General features: G+C 35.7%; 1 protein-coding gene across 4 annotated transcripts in view; it reads right to left on the bottom strand.

Moving 5' to 3' along the window:
- LOC106130105 (uncharacterized) overlaps nucleotides 1-16,528 on the bottom strand; it is a 53,204-nt gene that overhangs the window by 22,646 nt on the left and 14,030 nt on the right. For all 4 annotated transcript variants that reach the window (XM_060953260.1, XM_060953263.1, XM_060953262.1 and 1 more), the window contains exon 2: nucleotides 15,081-15,494. In XM_060953260.1, coding sequence (XP_060809243.1) covers nucleotides 15,081-15,487 — 407 coding nt within the window. In that variant the 5' untranslated portion in view covers nucleotides 15,488-15,494. The remainder of the gene's footprint in view (nucleotides 1-15,080; nucleotides 15,495-16,528) is intronic.

Raw genomic sequence — 16,528 nt, 5'->3', positions numbered from 1 at the left:
AATGGTACAGTCAAAGTTAAAAGTGAATTTTTCATTTAATTATACTATTATCATTGCGAAAGTTTGTAAAGATGTTTACACACAAATTTAGTAGATACACGGGTAGAATGTAATCTGGAATAACATAATCAGTACTTTTTATCACTAAATACTACTAGTAGAACGAAGAACTGGCGGGCAACTAGTTTTCTAAATGCTAAAGTTTGTAATGATATGTGATAAAATTTACTCCATGAATTTTGATGAAATTTAGTACACAGTTATAACCTGGAATAACACACAGGGTGCTTTTTATTCCGAAATTTCCACGGGAACCAAAATTAGGGCAGGGACCAGTTTGTCTACATTTTCTTCATTCAACACTTTTCTCAAAGAAACCTACTTACTCACTTAAAATAGTTGTCAATATTTAAAATTGGAACTTTGCTCGTAATGGCGGATCGTTTGAACTGTGATTGGTGTAATTTTTAATTTTCGAATGCGTGTGGGGTTTAATTGACAATAATCAACGTAGCTGGCAACATTTGTGAATCTCTTAATGCAGAGTTATACGAACCGCTAAGTGCATGTTTTTTCCAAAAGATAGAAACTTCTTCGAAGTGCCGAGAAAAGATTTAGGTTGTAAAAAATAACGTAAGGCACGATCATAGTACAACAACAATCAATCATTTCAAATGATAATTTATTACAAAAATACCATTTAAATGGACTAACAAACATGTTTAATACACCTAAGGCAATTATTTTCGAATTTTATATAGGTACAGCTGTACCGGGTACGCCTCTTTCCCGGAGGGGTAGGCAGAGACCATTGTGGCGTATAGATTTCGCCACAGTACTCCGCCCGAAGACCGGAGGTCTGAAGTCTTGATCTTGCTGTACAATTTGTGCGTCAGTAGCTTGCAAGTGCCAGTTGTCTTCCAGTGAGTCGGAAGTTGCTCGAAGTCCTAGCGAGTCAGAAGTGAGCCGTTGCGTTGCTCACTTGCCACGATCCCTGCACACTTCTTTCGCTTCATCCTCATTCATAACTCTCTTCATGCAAGCTCGTCGGTTTCGGGTACTCTTGACCTGACCTTTTGCTAGAACGTCTCCGATTTGTTCAAGGTACGTTCTTAGGCCTTCCCACTCCAACAGTCCCATTCACACTTCCTCTGTATATTTGCTTAGTCAACCTGTTTTCATTCATCCTCTCGACATGATCCAACCATGTAAGCATTCCCTTTTCTATTCCTGTCACTATATCTTCTTTCACATCACAACATAAGTTGAAAAGAGAGAGAATAATTGCGACAAAACTATGTTGAAAAATCTAAGTTTAAACTCAGTTTTTTTTTTAACTTGTACTCCTAACTATTTAGTTCTATTCAGCTTAACGGAAGCCTTTGACAACAGTTTTATAGAAGTACTTTAGTTGATCACTTCGCTGTGTGTGTTAGGGCATTGTAACGTGTTTTGATACACAATATTTGGTTGCACAAAGTCGATCTAGTAACTAACCTAGGCACCTACTAAGTTGTAATGTTCTTGTGGTAATTTGGCACGTATTTATATTTTACACGTAGATGTGGAAATTTTATATTATACATACATACATATGGTCACGTCTATATCCCTTGCGGGGTAGACAGAGCCAACAGTCTTGAAATACCTATAAAAAACTTATAAAAAGAAAATTGTATTTTTGTTTGTTAGATATAATCTGAAAAATTAATATTACCGATATTTAAGATAATTAAAATCGGTATCGACAAAATATTCAGGAGTAATATAGTCTACCATTTTCTGGATATTCCCCCGGGAAAGTTAAAATAACAGCTAATGTAAAGTTCTCGTATAAAATTACGTGTAAAGTAGATATAATATGGTTCTAATGTTTCACACAAAAACTACTGGACAGATTTTGATGATGTTTACTATAATGCCGGAACCACACAAAACTATAATGAAATACATACGGATTGATTTTTATTTACATGATTTTCAAAATCATTAGAATGTTGATCGGTATGGCTATTGCAAGTATCTTTACCTGCTCGAAGCACTGTGCCAAGTCATTTCTGAAAACCGGACACAAATTACACCTAGATAACTATCCTTTACCTTTAATTAAGTAAATGCCATAACTACTTACTCTTAAGGAATTTAAAACCAGTTGTAAGGACTTGATTTGTATTTATAAAGAAAAACTAACTAGGACCAATTATGATGAAATTTGGCATAGACATAGATTGTGGTGTGCTTATAAACAGCAGATCAAGACACCAAAATTACTTGGAACTTATAAAAGGTATGTTGCTCAGGCATATATACTTACAAGTACGAAATGTCAAAATCCGTCTAGGCTTGAAGTTCAAGAAATAAGCGTGTGTGAAAACACAGGATTTCTGTTTAAATAGTTTGACCCATATATTTTTATCTTAATATCACAATATTACAATATGTCGAACAAAAATCTTCAAAATTACCCAACTTGACTGTACCTATTTCAAATTTGAATTTGAGGAAAACTTTACTTCCTATCACTGATTATTCGATTAATTGTAAACAAATCGATTTAACCGCAAGTCGATCTATAGGTGCATCGCTCGTTTTCTCCTGCCCTAGGCTATTAATAAGTGGTTAACGGTTACTTACCGTGTAGGTGGTAAGTGAGACTACCGTACGCGTAAATTAAATCTCGTAAACCTAATTTGAAAATGGAATGCTTTAGTTTTGATCTTGTTTAGATTTTTTTTCTTTGGGAGTTTTTATCATATTGACATGGCAGCCCAGATCTTTTGGTTTTCAGATTAAATTCACATATTGACCCAGGATGTAAAGTTATACCTATAGCTGTAACATTGGAGTTGTGGTTATATAATTTAGGCCATATTTGAAGTTAGCGGTAACAATAACGATAGTTAGCCTTATAATGAAAAACATAAATAAGTAGTACATACATAAAATCACACCTCTCTCCCAGAGGGGTAGGCAGAGACTACAAATTTCTAATTGCCACGACACGTTCCACTCCATGCAAACTTCTTTCGCTTCATTCGCATTCATAACTCTCTTTTTGCAAGCTAGTTGGTTTAGAAAATTTTAGACTTAACTATAATGCCTATGACTATATTTCTCTCACCAAATTATATCAAGTAACAAACAAACAGCTACCTAGACCTAGGAACATCTAGGAATGTCCTCAGACTCACTAAATCTCAGGATTAAACGATAAATAAACTAAAGTCGAACAATTTCCGTGTCCCCAGAGACAGGAATCCATTTTGTAAGTTTGACGTTTGAAACAAAATGGCCGCCGCAAATGGAACCGCACGCTAATCTTGTTGGCGCGAGCCAATTTTCAACTGGCGTTAGGATTTTACTTCGCCTCTGTAGTTTGAATGCAAAAAAACTTGCCCTATCCGAAAGTTGGCAGGTTTTGTGGGGTAACGAAAACATGAAACTGCATTAATAATGTGACATAGTTACTTAGTATTTATTAGTGGATAAAATTTTGTGATAAAATCATCATCAACAACAAAAAAATGCAGAGAAAAGAGATGTATGGAGGATGCTCCACTACACTTCACTAGGAAGTGTAGAAGCTAAATTTTATGTTTGTGGATAGCTTCTTATTAATTTTTTAATGCCCTTTAAAGGCGGTTCGAATCGTACGACGGTCGTACAAACTTAAATTATGTTGATGGTTAACGAATGCCCCGACGAGTGGAAAATACGTGTAAACAAGGAAATTAAAAGATTATGTACCTTACCACGAAACAACCAGGATTAAGATTCCAGTGGAAAATCCTGACTTAGCCGGTCCATGATCCGAGTCACAGGCCCGTCTCCCGAGGAATGAATACGTTATTGGGACAAATAGTCCTTGTAAGTTAATTAATTAATATGTGCCGTGTAGTTCCTGGCACGGTAGAAGGCAATCCATATCTTACCCATGGACGTCGTAAAAGGCGACTTAGGGAAGGACTAAATAAAGTTGGGATTCTTCTTACAGGCGATGGGCTAGCAACCTGTCACTATTTGAATCTCAATCCACCATTAGGCCCTACAGCTGACCTTTCAGTCTTTTTAAGACTATTGGCTCTGTCTACCCCTCTAAATAAGCAACCGATACCAACGCCAGAAGGATAACAGTTTACACGATCGTTATATAAGTAGGTAGTCACTACAATAATTTATGTTCCTGATCTGCACATCACAGATAAATAAAAAGAGTCACGCGATTCTTGTTGTGCAACCGCAAACTATTGTAATAAATTGGTATTATTGTTAGGTGGCACATGGTCCCCACTCAACTCATGAACTTGTTATAAAATTACTACCATACTATCAACTTCATAGCTAAAAAATCCAGGTCCGATTTTCATTCGTTCGTGGATGGTATCTACTTAGCTTTTGGCGAAAATCTCTAGCATCAAAGCGACATAATACACTTAAATATTCGTACTTCAAAAAACATTAGGTACCAGCAAAACTAAAATATAAGTAAGTTAAGAGATATGTATAAAAATATAATTTGCTATTTCCAAACCATCAATTTAGTAAAGAATCATTGACACATCAACACAGTTATATGTATTGTAACTTTTCCCGCCCGCACGATCCTATACCAAACGTCAATCTTTTCGAATTAGGAACAACTTCAAAATTTGAAATGACGTTTCCTGTGTTCGCGCCTCTTTGCTTTCTTTTTAATTAGCCCTAAATGCGGCCAGTGTCAAACATATTGATGTATGATATGAAACACCATATATATCAATTACTGGCAATGAACACTTTATTAAGGAACGCTACCGCAGTAGTCTATGGTTTTTTCCAAATAACTATAGTAGAAGCAAACGTTGCTGATCATACCTCTTTTCTGAAGTAACTCTTCAGAAAAGAGGCATGATCAGCAATGATAGGCCGCTTTGGCCGGTTCAGTCGAGATAACTTCCTCTTCCTACAATGCCTGCATTTGCTCCATATTTTCACCATTCGCTTTATTCACATTTATAATTTTCCTAATGCAATTTCGGTGATACCTATAAGACGCACTTGAATAGCTCTTTGATCTAGTTACATTCGTAGTAGTAGGCCTTACTCTTCCATTAATTCAACAAAACGTAGCCGTAGATACTATTGGTTCAGTCTTCAACGTACCTAAGACGTGATATATGTATTCTAAACAAAAGAAAACGGTAAAACCCAGAAACAAGTTTGTATCATGAATTCAATCTGTGTAATACTTACTTTTTATTTTTACAACGATTGCATTAATAATTTTGATTGATTACAAATTAAATTGAACCCAGATAGAAGAATGCGTGGGAGTCCATTGATCATGAGTTTTAAAATTGATTCATTAGCTATCGATGAAATTGACACGTTGCCTAATGGGTAAGACGATTTGTTTTGTTTTTATTTTTCTAAGGCAGGTAATGAATTTTGAAGTTCGAGATTTGAGTTGAGAGAGTCATTATTATTTCAATAGTATTACTTTCTAATACTCCGGATGTCTTTTCTGCTCGGTTTCTTTTTTCTGTTCTTCTTGATTTTAATATAAAATCTTAATCATAATCATTTATTCCTTGAATATGGTTACAAACAATATTACTTAGTGTGCATTGCAAATACGTAGATATTTATTATCACCTTCACATAGTGATAGAAAAAATTGGCCAAACCATCACTGGAATACTTATTGGCAAATCGAGAAGCTGACCATACTCCAGGAGTGACAGGTTATGTAGGCAATGTAAGTAGACGGAAACAATAAGGAAAAGAGAATGTCATATCTTCGCGGTATGAAACTGCCGCGTGAAACCACGGAAGATATATCGAGGCCTATATTTTGGTCGTAACATCTTTCGACTAAACGTTTATAATGTCATCTGTAATCAGTAAAACAATTCCATGCCAATGCCCAAGTGAAACACGAAAACATTATCAAAACGCCCTTTCCCGCCAACTGTCATCTTCGCAGATAATTTATTAAGCGCGTTTCTGAACGCTCGCTCGGCTGTCAAACGTATTGTTCGTTTGAACGTGACGCCCCGCCGAGCATAGACAATGCGCGCGAGATTAACACTGGCAGGTGAGAATCAGATGGTGCGAAAAAGAAAGAAATGCTACCTACCTAATTTATTTTTTCTATCGGCGAATTAGGTATATTTCTCTAATTGAAATAATAGACTTACTAAATCGGAGCAGATAGAATCGGTCTTGTGAAAGACTTAAACTGCCGGGCTTGATAAAGAAAGTAATTAATGAGGATGAAGTAAAGGATGTAGATGGTGGTAACAACCATCTACCGCCGTAGAAGAGCGATGAAAAGAAATAACAACCGACTGACTGATTTGCCAATGGCTTCAAATGACATCAGAAATTAAAACACAAATAACGTTGCCTAGCAACCATTTTGTATGAAAAAAAATTATTTTGGGTAAATAAAGGGTGAAAATAAAGAAAAAACAAATAATCACAGGCATACCTAGCTAAATCGATTTTTTAACCCCGCATGCACCTATACGGAAATTTTAAATTTTAACGAAATCGTTAGAGCCGTTTTCGAAAACGCGAGTACAAATATATATACATACATATTTATATATACAAATATTAGATGATAGAAGAATATTAAAATTTCAGAATGCGAGAGAAGATATAAGACATAGCACATCAAAATTATTTTTTTAAATGAATGTAGTCTCTGTCTGTGCCTCATCTGTGTTTTTTTGCGCGCCTTTTCTTTCAACTTTAGACCTGTTTGCTATTGTTTTGACAATAAGTAAGAGTAAGTACTGCGCTGCAGTAAGTCTATGGTATGGACTGGGACGTTGTGCAAGTTTCATAAATTTTTAGGGTTCCTTACTTCAAAGATAAAAACTATGATGAACTAACTAGATGCTAAGCCACCGCTGTATGTTTGTCTGTCCATCTGTCACCAGACTGTATCTCATAAACCGTGAAACGTAAACAAAAGAAAATGGTAAAACCCAGAAACCTAGAAAGCTGTTTTTAACAAATTATGTACTTTCGTAACGGGTAAACGCTTAAAATTTTGATCGAAATTTGTTTTGTGCATTATTATCTTTTACATACATATGGTCATGTATATATCCCTTGCGGGGTAGACAGAGCCAACAGTTTTAAATAGATAATTAATTAAAAATAAAGAGGGTTCCCATACAACAAACGCAACTTTTTGGTCGATTTTAATAAACAATAGAAAGACAATAGAAAGATGAATATAAAAAATAAATATTTAAGTATGCATTCGACAAGCATAATGATGGTGCGGAATACTACGTGCGCGAGTTCGACTCGCACTTGGCTGGATTTTTAATATACGTTACATACGATTTCACGTTTTTACACTTTACGATAAAGCACCTAGGTACTCGTACTTAAAAGATTCAGCCACGTTTATCTGACGGAAATCGCAGGTTACAAGCAACACCTAGAAGAATAATCCCAAATTTATAAGCCTTTCCCCTGATTGATTTTTTCAGTCTGCGTGGGATGAAAAGCAGCTGGTACACACTATGTACTTTTGACTTTGAAAAAAGAAACTAATATAAACTGATGAAACAATTTCGGGTCCTTTTTCAAAACAGCAGGTCCATAATGTTCTAGCGCACATTTCATGCGAGTGCCTATTCAGTGCGAGTGTGAGTGCGCATGCATTTCACTGTTCGAATTTCGAATTAACATGCCAGTAATATCCAGAACTTTGTTTCTTTTTACATTCTTACTAGCCAGTTTTAAACTGGCTAGTAAGAATGTAAAAAGAAGAAAATGTAGAGTAGAACTAACATAATATTTAGACTGATTATTACATCTTTGTCCTTTACCGGGATGATAGAGCCAAGCCTCGAAACCCACGTTGATCTAGATGCAATCATGAAATCTGCTCCAAATTAATATTATTTTAATAATTGTTGCCTAGAAGCACAAAAACAAACGACCTATTAAAACGATATATGTGTTAGTAGGCGTTATAAAAAGCCAGTTCAAAATAAACTTGCAAAAAATCCGCATTATACCGCGAAATGTTTGGAGAATCACGAGTGATTTAGGAATCAAGGCCATGGACTTTGGACGGAGACGGGCGGCGAAATAATTTGCACTTTTTATATGTATATATCAAACTAGCTGTGCCCGCGACTTCGTCCGCGTGGAATAGCTATTTCGGGCAGCATTGAAGCCCTCAAGAATAAATAAATTTCCCCATTTTTTTTCACATTTTCCATTATTTCTTCGCTCCTAATAGTTGCAGCGTTATGTTATATAGCCTTCCTCAAAAATATTTTTTTATTCGAACCAGTAGTTCCTGAGATTAGCGCGTTCAAACAAACAAACTCTTCAGCTTTATAATGTGAAGTTCCTAATGAGCTGTTCAATTGTAAACTTGGGATTCTTCTTTTAGGTGATACGGACGCTGACAACTTGCCATTATTGGATTCATTATATGACTCGATGTTATCATTAAGCGATACAGCTAACCGCGGCCATCCAATAGTTTCCAGACTGCTGGCTCTACCTACCCCGTAAAAGTTACGCCTGATGTGATATTTTGATATCTATTTATGCAAGTAACGCTTTATTTGTTGTAAACTTGCCCTGGAAAATTGACAACAAATGTGAAGTAAAACAGCTATTATATCGATGATTTATAGTTGTACAAATTTATTGAAGGAGGTATTTATAGAGAAGGAAGGAAGGAAGGAGGTAGGCAGTGCCGTGTCGTTTCCCGACGCCAATACAAAAAAGATTAGGACCACTCCATCTCTTTCCCATGGATGTGGTAAAAAGTGACTAAGGGATAGACACACAAACTTGGGATTCTTTTTTAGGCGATGGCCTAGCAACCTGTCACTATTTGAATCTCAATTCTATCATTAAGCCAAATAGCTGAACGTGGCCATTCAGTTTTTTCAAGACGGCTGGCGCTGTCTACCCCGCAAGGGATATAGACGTGACTATATGTATGTATGTAATGTAATGAAGGTATCTATATTAGACTTTTTGGCTAGATTTAAGAAAATGAAATTATTATATATTCTGTGCAAGCAGACCATAGACAATACGACGCGGCCAACAACCTGACGTTTTTCGTGCAATTTAAGCATAGTTAGTAAAAAAAAATTGCCCTCTGATGTGTTTACAGCCTTACAGCGGAGCGAAACGGTCATTTGCCCCAAGAAGACTTCTTCTTGGGGCAAATGTCGTAATATTCCACAATTTGTCCAGGGCCCCACGGTACAAGTAATGTCATCGAATGTAAACTTTTTATATTACTTACATTTATAATACTTACTTAAGTACTAAAATGTTGATTATATACCTATCTATACCTACTAATATTATAAAGCAGATTGAAAAATTATTTTTGCGTTGAATAGACCATTTATCGAGGAAGGCTTTAGGCTATATAACATCACGCTGCAACTACTTATAAGGAGTAAAGAAATAATGGAATATGTGAAAAAAACGGGGAAAATTATTCATCCCTGAGGGCTTTAACGATGCCTAAAATAACTATTCTACGCGGACGAAGTCGCGGGCACAGCTAGTTAAATATATTTGTAGTGCTTCACCTAATTAGAAATGCCGTGTAGTTCCCGGTCCCGTTTCCACCAATAGGTAAAAAAAATAGGACCCCTCCATCTCTATCACATGGATGTCGTAATAGGCGACTAAGGGATTCTTCTTTTAGGCGATGGGCTAGCAACCTGTCACTATTTGAATCTCAGTTCTATCATAAAATAAGCCGCCTGTCTTTAGGTCTCGGTGACAAACTCACCTCTCTAGAGAGGAACCCATATATGCAACTAAAATTCTCCTCACATAACACGTTTAACTACTATTATAGATAGATAGAGCCATCAGTAACTACTTAGCTGACTAAACTTTAAAGACAACAGCTGAACAAGCAATTGAAAGAAAATACGCCATGTTGAGAGAGATACGCGCGAAGCTGTAACATAAAATAGCGCAGCTGCGTTACGTGTAATAAGACATAACGTTTGATCTAATTATGAAAACATGACATGCAGTGTTTAATTTTCCAAATTATTTTCGTTTTTCGAGGTGAACCTGCTGTTATTTTGTTTTTTTTATAAGATTCCGCTTTCGCAGTGGGCGTTTTCGGGCCGCGTTAAAAGATTGGTTTGGTTTACTTTTCTTTTTAAAGATATTTTTGTTGTAACACTTCGTTTGAAAAATTTTTTTTTGTTGATATAAATGTATGTTAGTACGGCTATATCATTTTTTAAATTTAATTTAATCAAGTAATTACAAATCATCCCATGATGGGAGAATTTTTTAATATTTCAAAAAAACTAGTTAAAATTCTAGTTTGTTAGGAAATTTGTGTCTTTCTGCAAAAAAAAAAAGATTGTCCGTTACCATTATCTATTATATAACTGGCCATCACAAATAACTAATAATAAAACAAGGTAACATGGTCATCCGTGGTACATTTTATTGCTATGCATTAAGGTCCACTGTTGAATGTTCAGTAGTCAATTTGCGTACGCTGAGTTGAAATAAAAATAAATTGGTTGTTACGCGACATGTGCATCTGTTGCCAGCTCAGTGGCGTGCGTGGCGAAAAAGGTGACAATGACTTTTGGAAAATATAAAAAGTACAGGGCCACATACATATGTATATGTATTATACATACATACATACATATCATCACGTCTATATCCCTTATAGGCTAGACAGAGCCAACAGTCTTGAAAAGACCGAAAAACCAAACTAAGCTGTTTGGCTTTTTGATAGAATTGAGATTCAAATAGTGACAGGTCGCTAGCCCTTCGCCTAAAAGAAGAATCCCCAGTTTATAAACCAATCCCTTAATCGCCTTTTACGACATCCGTGGGGAAGAGATTGAGTAGTCCTATTCTTTTTTCTATTGGTGCCGGGAACCACACGGCACCATGTATGTGTATCCTCACATCAATCTTTTTTTAAAACACGTATGCCATCAGATCTCACGCAGACATAAGTACGAAAAATCTCGTACGGAAAGAAAACCTTTTTTACTCGTATTATTAGGTATTACCTAGTATTTTAAATTTAGGGTACTTAGCTAACATAAACAGGCTGCATTTTTAGTTGTTAAGGAAATTTACAAAGCTTGTTTGGAGGATAAAAGAGAGTGAGTTTCCACATAACAAACAACCTAAAGGCCAAAAGTAAAAAAAAATATAATGTCACGACGACAAATTGTGAAAGTCAACCACATGTTTTACAAAATGTTTGTCCCGACTACTCTCAGAACACTTGGGCATACTTGTCATTGCTTTACAAGTTAAAATTAATTGCCGCTGCCGATACGTCTGTCCGTCTGTCCATTGACGAATTCCTTATATTCAAGGCAAGTATAAGGTCAATTTTGAGACTGGATGTCAACTAAAGGCGTTCTTGTTATAAACTCTCCATTTTTTATGTTGTTTTAATTTAATCATGCTTTCCAGATGTATCCGTGTTAATGTGGACTTTCTGGCTACGTACAACTTTTTCTTTCTATGATTAGATGACAGAAGTAACGACATATGGTTACGAGTAATTATAATGCAAAAAAGAAGTCATGAAATAAATTTAGAATTAAACTTTTCCGTTACTGAATAACTGACAAACTAACGGACAGCGAGCAGCCTAGATTTAATTCAGCTCGAACCACTGGGTATAAATTCTAGAGACATCAAATTTTCCATGTATCTAGCGATGTTGACGGCCCCTGTAGCGCGGCGGTTGGACGCTGTCTGTGATACCAGAGGTCCCGGGTACGAATCCCAGCCAGGGTATGATGAGAAAAGAACTTTTTCTTATTGGCCTGGGTCTTGAATGTTTATCTATATAAGTATTTGTTATAGAATATAGTATCGTTGAGTTAGTATCTCGTAACAAAAGCCTTGACAAGCCTTTTAGAACAAAAAAAAATTTTAGGTTCCAATTTGATCTAGTGTTGTACCAAGGGATGATATCCCGGAATTCTCGCGGGAATTTTCATTACACGCAGGCGGAGCCGCGAGCTTACTCCAGTAAGTAAGTTTGTTTGTTTGTTACCTCTTCACGCTTGAGATCCAATCTTCTTGAAATTTTGCATATTAATTAGGAATCTAAAAAAAGTGCACTTTACTTTTTATCCCGGTAAAAACTAAAATTCCCGTGGGATTTGCGAAAAACCTGTATTCTTTTCCAGGTGGCGCTAAACTCGTGCGTGTAGGTAGCGCTTGAAGCTGCGGGTAATGCTAATTAGTAACTACGTTTAATTACATCTAGGAGTTTTAGGCGACTCAGAATAAACTAATTTAATTAGTAATTAATATTAGTTATTTTTAATTAATGACTAATAATAATAACACAAATTGTTTTATGAATGAATGCCTAAAACCTGTTTGGAATCTAAATTAAATAATAAAAAAGCTAGCTATAGGTAGTTACCGCTAAACTGCGGTTCAAGGAAGAGGTCGCAATTAACATTAGCTCAATGGATGAATTGAAACTCGTAAACTATTAGGAAACATCATGAAGAAGACCTATTGTAAGCGGAATAAAATGTGTGTCTATCAACTATTAGTGCCGTGTGGTTCTCGGCAACGATAGAAAGAAGAATAGGATCACTCCATCTCTTTCCCATGGATGTCGTAACAGGTGACTATGGGACAGGCTTTAATACTTGAGATTCCTCTTATAGGCGATGGGCTAGCAACCTGTCACTATTTGAATCTCAACTCAATCCAAGCAGCTGAACGTGGCCTTTCAGACTTTTGGCTCTGTCTACCCCGCAAGGGATATAGACGTGACTATATGTATATACGTTGTTTGACTATCTTTCGCGTCAAAACCACTGAAGCCATCTTCATTCTTGTGCAAACGTATAATACGGATTACGGAGAACATAGGTACCTTTACTTGGTAGCTAGTAACAAATACACTCAAAAAGTCTCCTAATTTTTGCAAAAAGCATGCAATATCTATCAGAGGAAATGATTATGATGAGAGTAAGTAAATATATCCGTGAACTTCCGTACAACAAGAACTATTTTTAACCACACTTGGTGAGGATCATTTCTCAAGTCAGTCAGTCATTGTAAACATAATTAAATAGATGGGTGTCGGCTTCTACAACATGGGGGTCGGTCTCCTTCTTCAGGCTGGTCAAGGGTAAACAATGATCCATAGATAAATTTACTCGCACTAATTCATACATACATACATACATATGGTCACGTCTGTATCCCTTGCGGGGTATACAGAACCAACAGTATTGAAAGGACTGAATGGCCACGTTCAGCTATTTGGCTTAACGATAGAATTGAGATTCAAATAGTGATAGGTTGCTAGCCCATCGCCTAAAAAAGAATCCCAAGTTTGTAAGCCTATCCCTTAGTCTCCTTTTACGACATCCATGGGAAAGAGATAGAGTGTGGTCCTATTCTTTTTTGTATTGGTTCCGGGAACTACACGGCACAATTTCAGTGACCAAAAATAAATGTATCAATGGATGACACGGAATTATTTTACGATTTTTTTTATTTTCACCATGGCGAGTGCGAGAAAAGATGGAGGTGTACTCTTTCCATTCTACATCCATTATACCAAAATCATTTTCATGAAAAATGGTACCAAGAAGAGTCTTGATTGACCCTGTCAAAAAGTTGTCAGATCTCATGAAGAGCCAATACTCGTATTTATCATGCGAGCCGCTGTGATTTGGAATTCTCTCTCCGCATCTCTCTCCCCCGATACATACAACTTTTCAAGGCAAGAGTGAATTAGGCATTATCTGAGCTTTCGTGTACCACCTTAGACCTCATTTTGCTTACCAACACGCAGATTGTCAGAGCGAATGCCTATGAGACCTTCGACTTCATTTAATCATTTATTTTTTCCTAAAATATGGTTACAATATAGGTCTTAAGTATTTAAGTACAATGTTTGTTAACACATATTCTTCCTTTGAAGGCGTCGGAATTATGTACATATATTTTAAATAGGTATTCCTTTTATCTTCGCCCGCGTAAGTACAAATTCAGCTAACTTCAGTTCCCGAGGGAATTCGGGAATCTCATAGTGCTCATCTACACTCCTCAGAGAACGTTCAAACCAAATGCTTCCTACACTGTTTAATACCGAACTATTTTATGATCTTTGACGGAACTTGTTTTGAAAGAAATTAAAACTGCACTTTCTGAAATAACTCACTGAAATTTGGTTTATACATTAGATATTGACATCCATGAAATTATAAAAAGTGAACTAAATTATATACATTTCAACATTGTAACATACGCTCTTCTTTTTTTTTTAATTTTTTGTGCAATATTCTATTTTTGTTCTTTTTTTTTCTTAGTGGCCAGCAGTACTACTTTCAAATTACTGTACATACACCCAGCAGTTTTGGCGTAGGTACGTTAAATGACAGTTAGTAGCACACTCGTCACGAAGAGTTTTATACATATGAAGAAACAGTTGTCGATTATTCTGCTATTGAAAACAACAGCTACTATGTTAAATGATGTCATATTAAAATACATCCTTAATAAGTCAGAAGTAGGTAATTATTTAGATCAATAATTTATACTTACAATAATGCTTTGTCGCTTATCAAATTCCATTAAGCTCATGATCGCTTACAATTAATGCAAAATTTGGAATCATAAATACGTGAAGACTACTACGTAAAAAATATATTACACAATCTATATATAACTAATATTATAAAGGTGAAGAGTTTGTTTGTTTGTTTGAACGCGCTAATCTCATGAACTTCTGGTTCGAATTGAGAAATTATTTTCACGTTGAATATTGATACCTAATATTGAGGAAGGCTTTAGGCTATATACATAAAATCACGCTGCAACTATAAGGAGCAGGGGAAAATTATTCATCCTTTGAGGGCTTCAATGATGCCCAAAATAACTATTCCACGCGGACAAAGTTGCGGGCACAGCTATAGTTAAATAATAATATTCTTGTTATGGTCACAGCATAGTAAAAGGTTCTCTTAGGGATCATGCAATAAATAATAATTCATCTGAGGGATCATGAAATGATGGTTGAATAAAAAAAACCAACTTACTCTCCAGCACCAACAGCAGTCTCCTTCGCAGTAATTCCGTTATAATGCACACGAACCTCCACTTCACCATCAATTAAATTGTCTATCATCACAAAATTCACTATCTCCTTATTCAAATGCTTCCTAAAATGTTTTATATCACTTAGTTTTTGTCTTTCACTGTTATTCAGAGTTGGCTGCATAAACGAATGTCCGTGCCTGAATTTCAAATTGGAATTGTCTATTATATTAAAATTTGAATTGTTCGAAATTTGAACGTAGTCGAGCTCGTCGCTGGATTCCGATTCGTCGCAGCTGGTGGTGCCGAGTAGAAGGAGTATCAGAAGCGGCGTGCGGGACATCTTGCCCCAACTTATCAAGCGTTCCATACTCGATTTCTTCTTCGCCTTTGGCGATTTCATCTCCATTTTTGATCTGAAAAAAAAAACAATTTGAAAAATATGTAAGTAGATATCTACCAACACAATTTTTTAGACATGAAATAATATTTTTTTCAACAAAATAGTTAATTTATGATTCTATTCTATTGCTTTAAAGCTAAATATCTTGTGAGTTTATTGAACGTTTAGTTTTTTTTTAGTTTCTTTAAATTTCAAATTTTAAAGACTAAAAATTTTTTTTTATAATATCAATGTTCTCTCTATACAAATATATGATCAAAATCACTTCAAAAACCTTTATATACCTATTATATTTACGAGTGAGAAATCGATGTAGGTAACATCATCTAGATATCAATTTAAAATGATGAGTTAACCATAGACAGAAATCAGACACCAAAAAGAACTTTTTAAACAGACAGACAAAAAATCACGGTTTATTCGGCCTCGATTTTTTTGCAATCAGTACAATGACCGCGAACTTATGATTCAGCTATTAGCGTTGGCGCTAACCGTTACCTTAAACTCCACTGATATCTGATAACAGTGATTCACTATGGATGTAATAAAACAATATAAACTAGACGCTACATTTTAATAAAAAATTATGGAAAGAATCCTCGAATAGTTATTATATCTTTTACTAGCGACCCTCCCCGACTTCGCACGGGCACAATTTATACATTTATACATTATCCTTCCTCCTGAATCACTCTATCTATTTAAAAAGTTGTAGTTTTAAAGATATAAGCAAAGATACAGACGCGGGAAGCGGGAAGAGACTTTGCTTTATACTATGTAATGATTTCTTTCTTATTAGGTCATTTAACAATAGGCAGAATTTCCTTCTACTTCCGTTATAAAATATCCGTTTCCATGGGTATTTCGGGAAATAGTTAGTCCTCTTAGTATACCCCCTTGAGGAACCTACATGCCAAATTCCAAATCTCTAGACCTTGCCTTCAGGATTGTGTGTTTTCTGTCAGGCACTCAGTAAGTAACGGCAGAGTTTTATCCTACTTTGCTATCCTTCTAATTCACTAAAGAAAATTCAGTAAGTTAGATAAG

Source organism: Amyelois transitella, chromosome 31 (assembly GCF_032362555.1).
Source record: "Amyelois transitella isolate CPQ chromosome 31, ilAmyTran1.1, whole genome shotgun sequence".
NCBI classification, from domain to species: Eukaryota; Metazoa; Arthropoda; class Insecta; order Lepidoptera; family Pyralidae; genus Amyelois; species Amyelois transitella.
The sequence above is the reverse complement of the archived record's forward strand: the minus strand, read 5'-3'. Positions and strand labels throughout refer to the sequence as shown.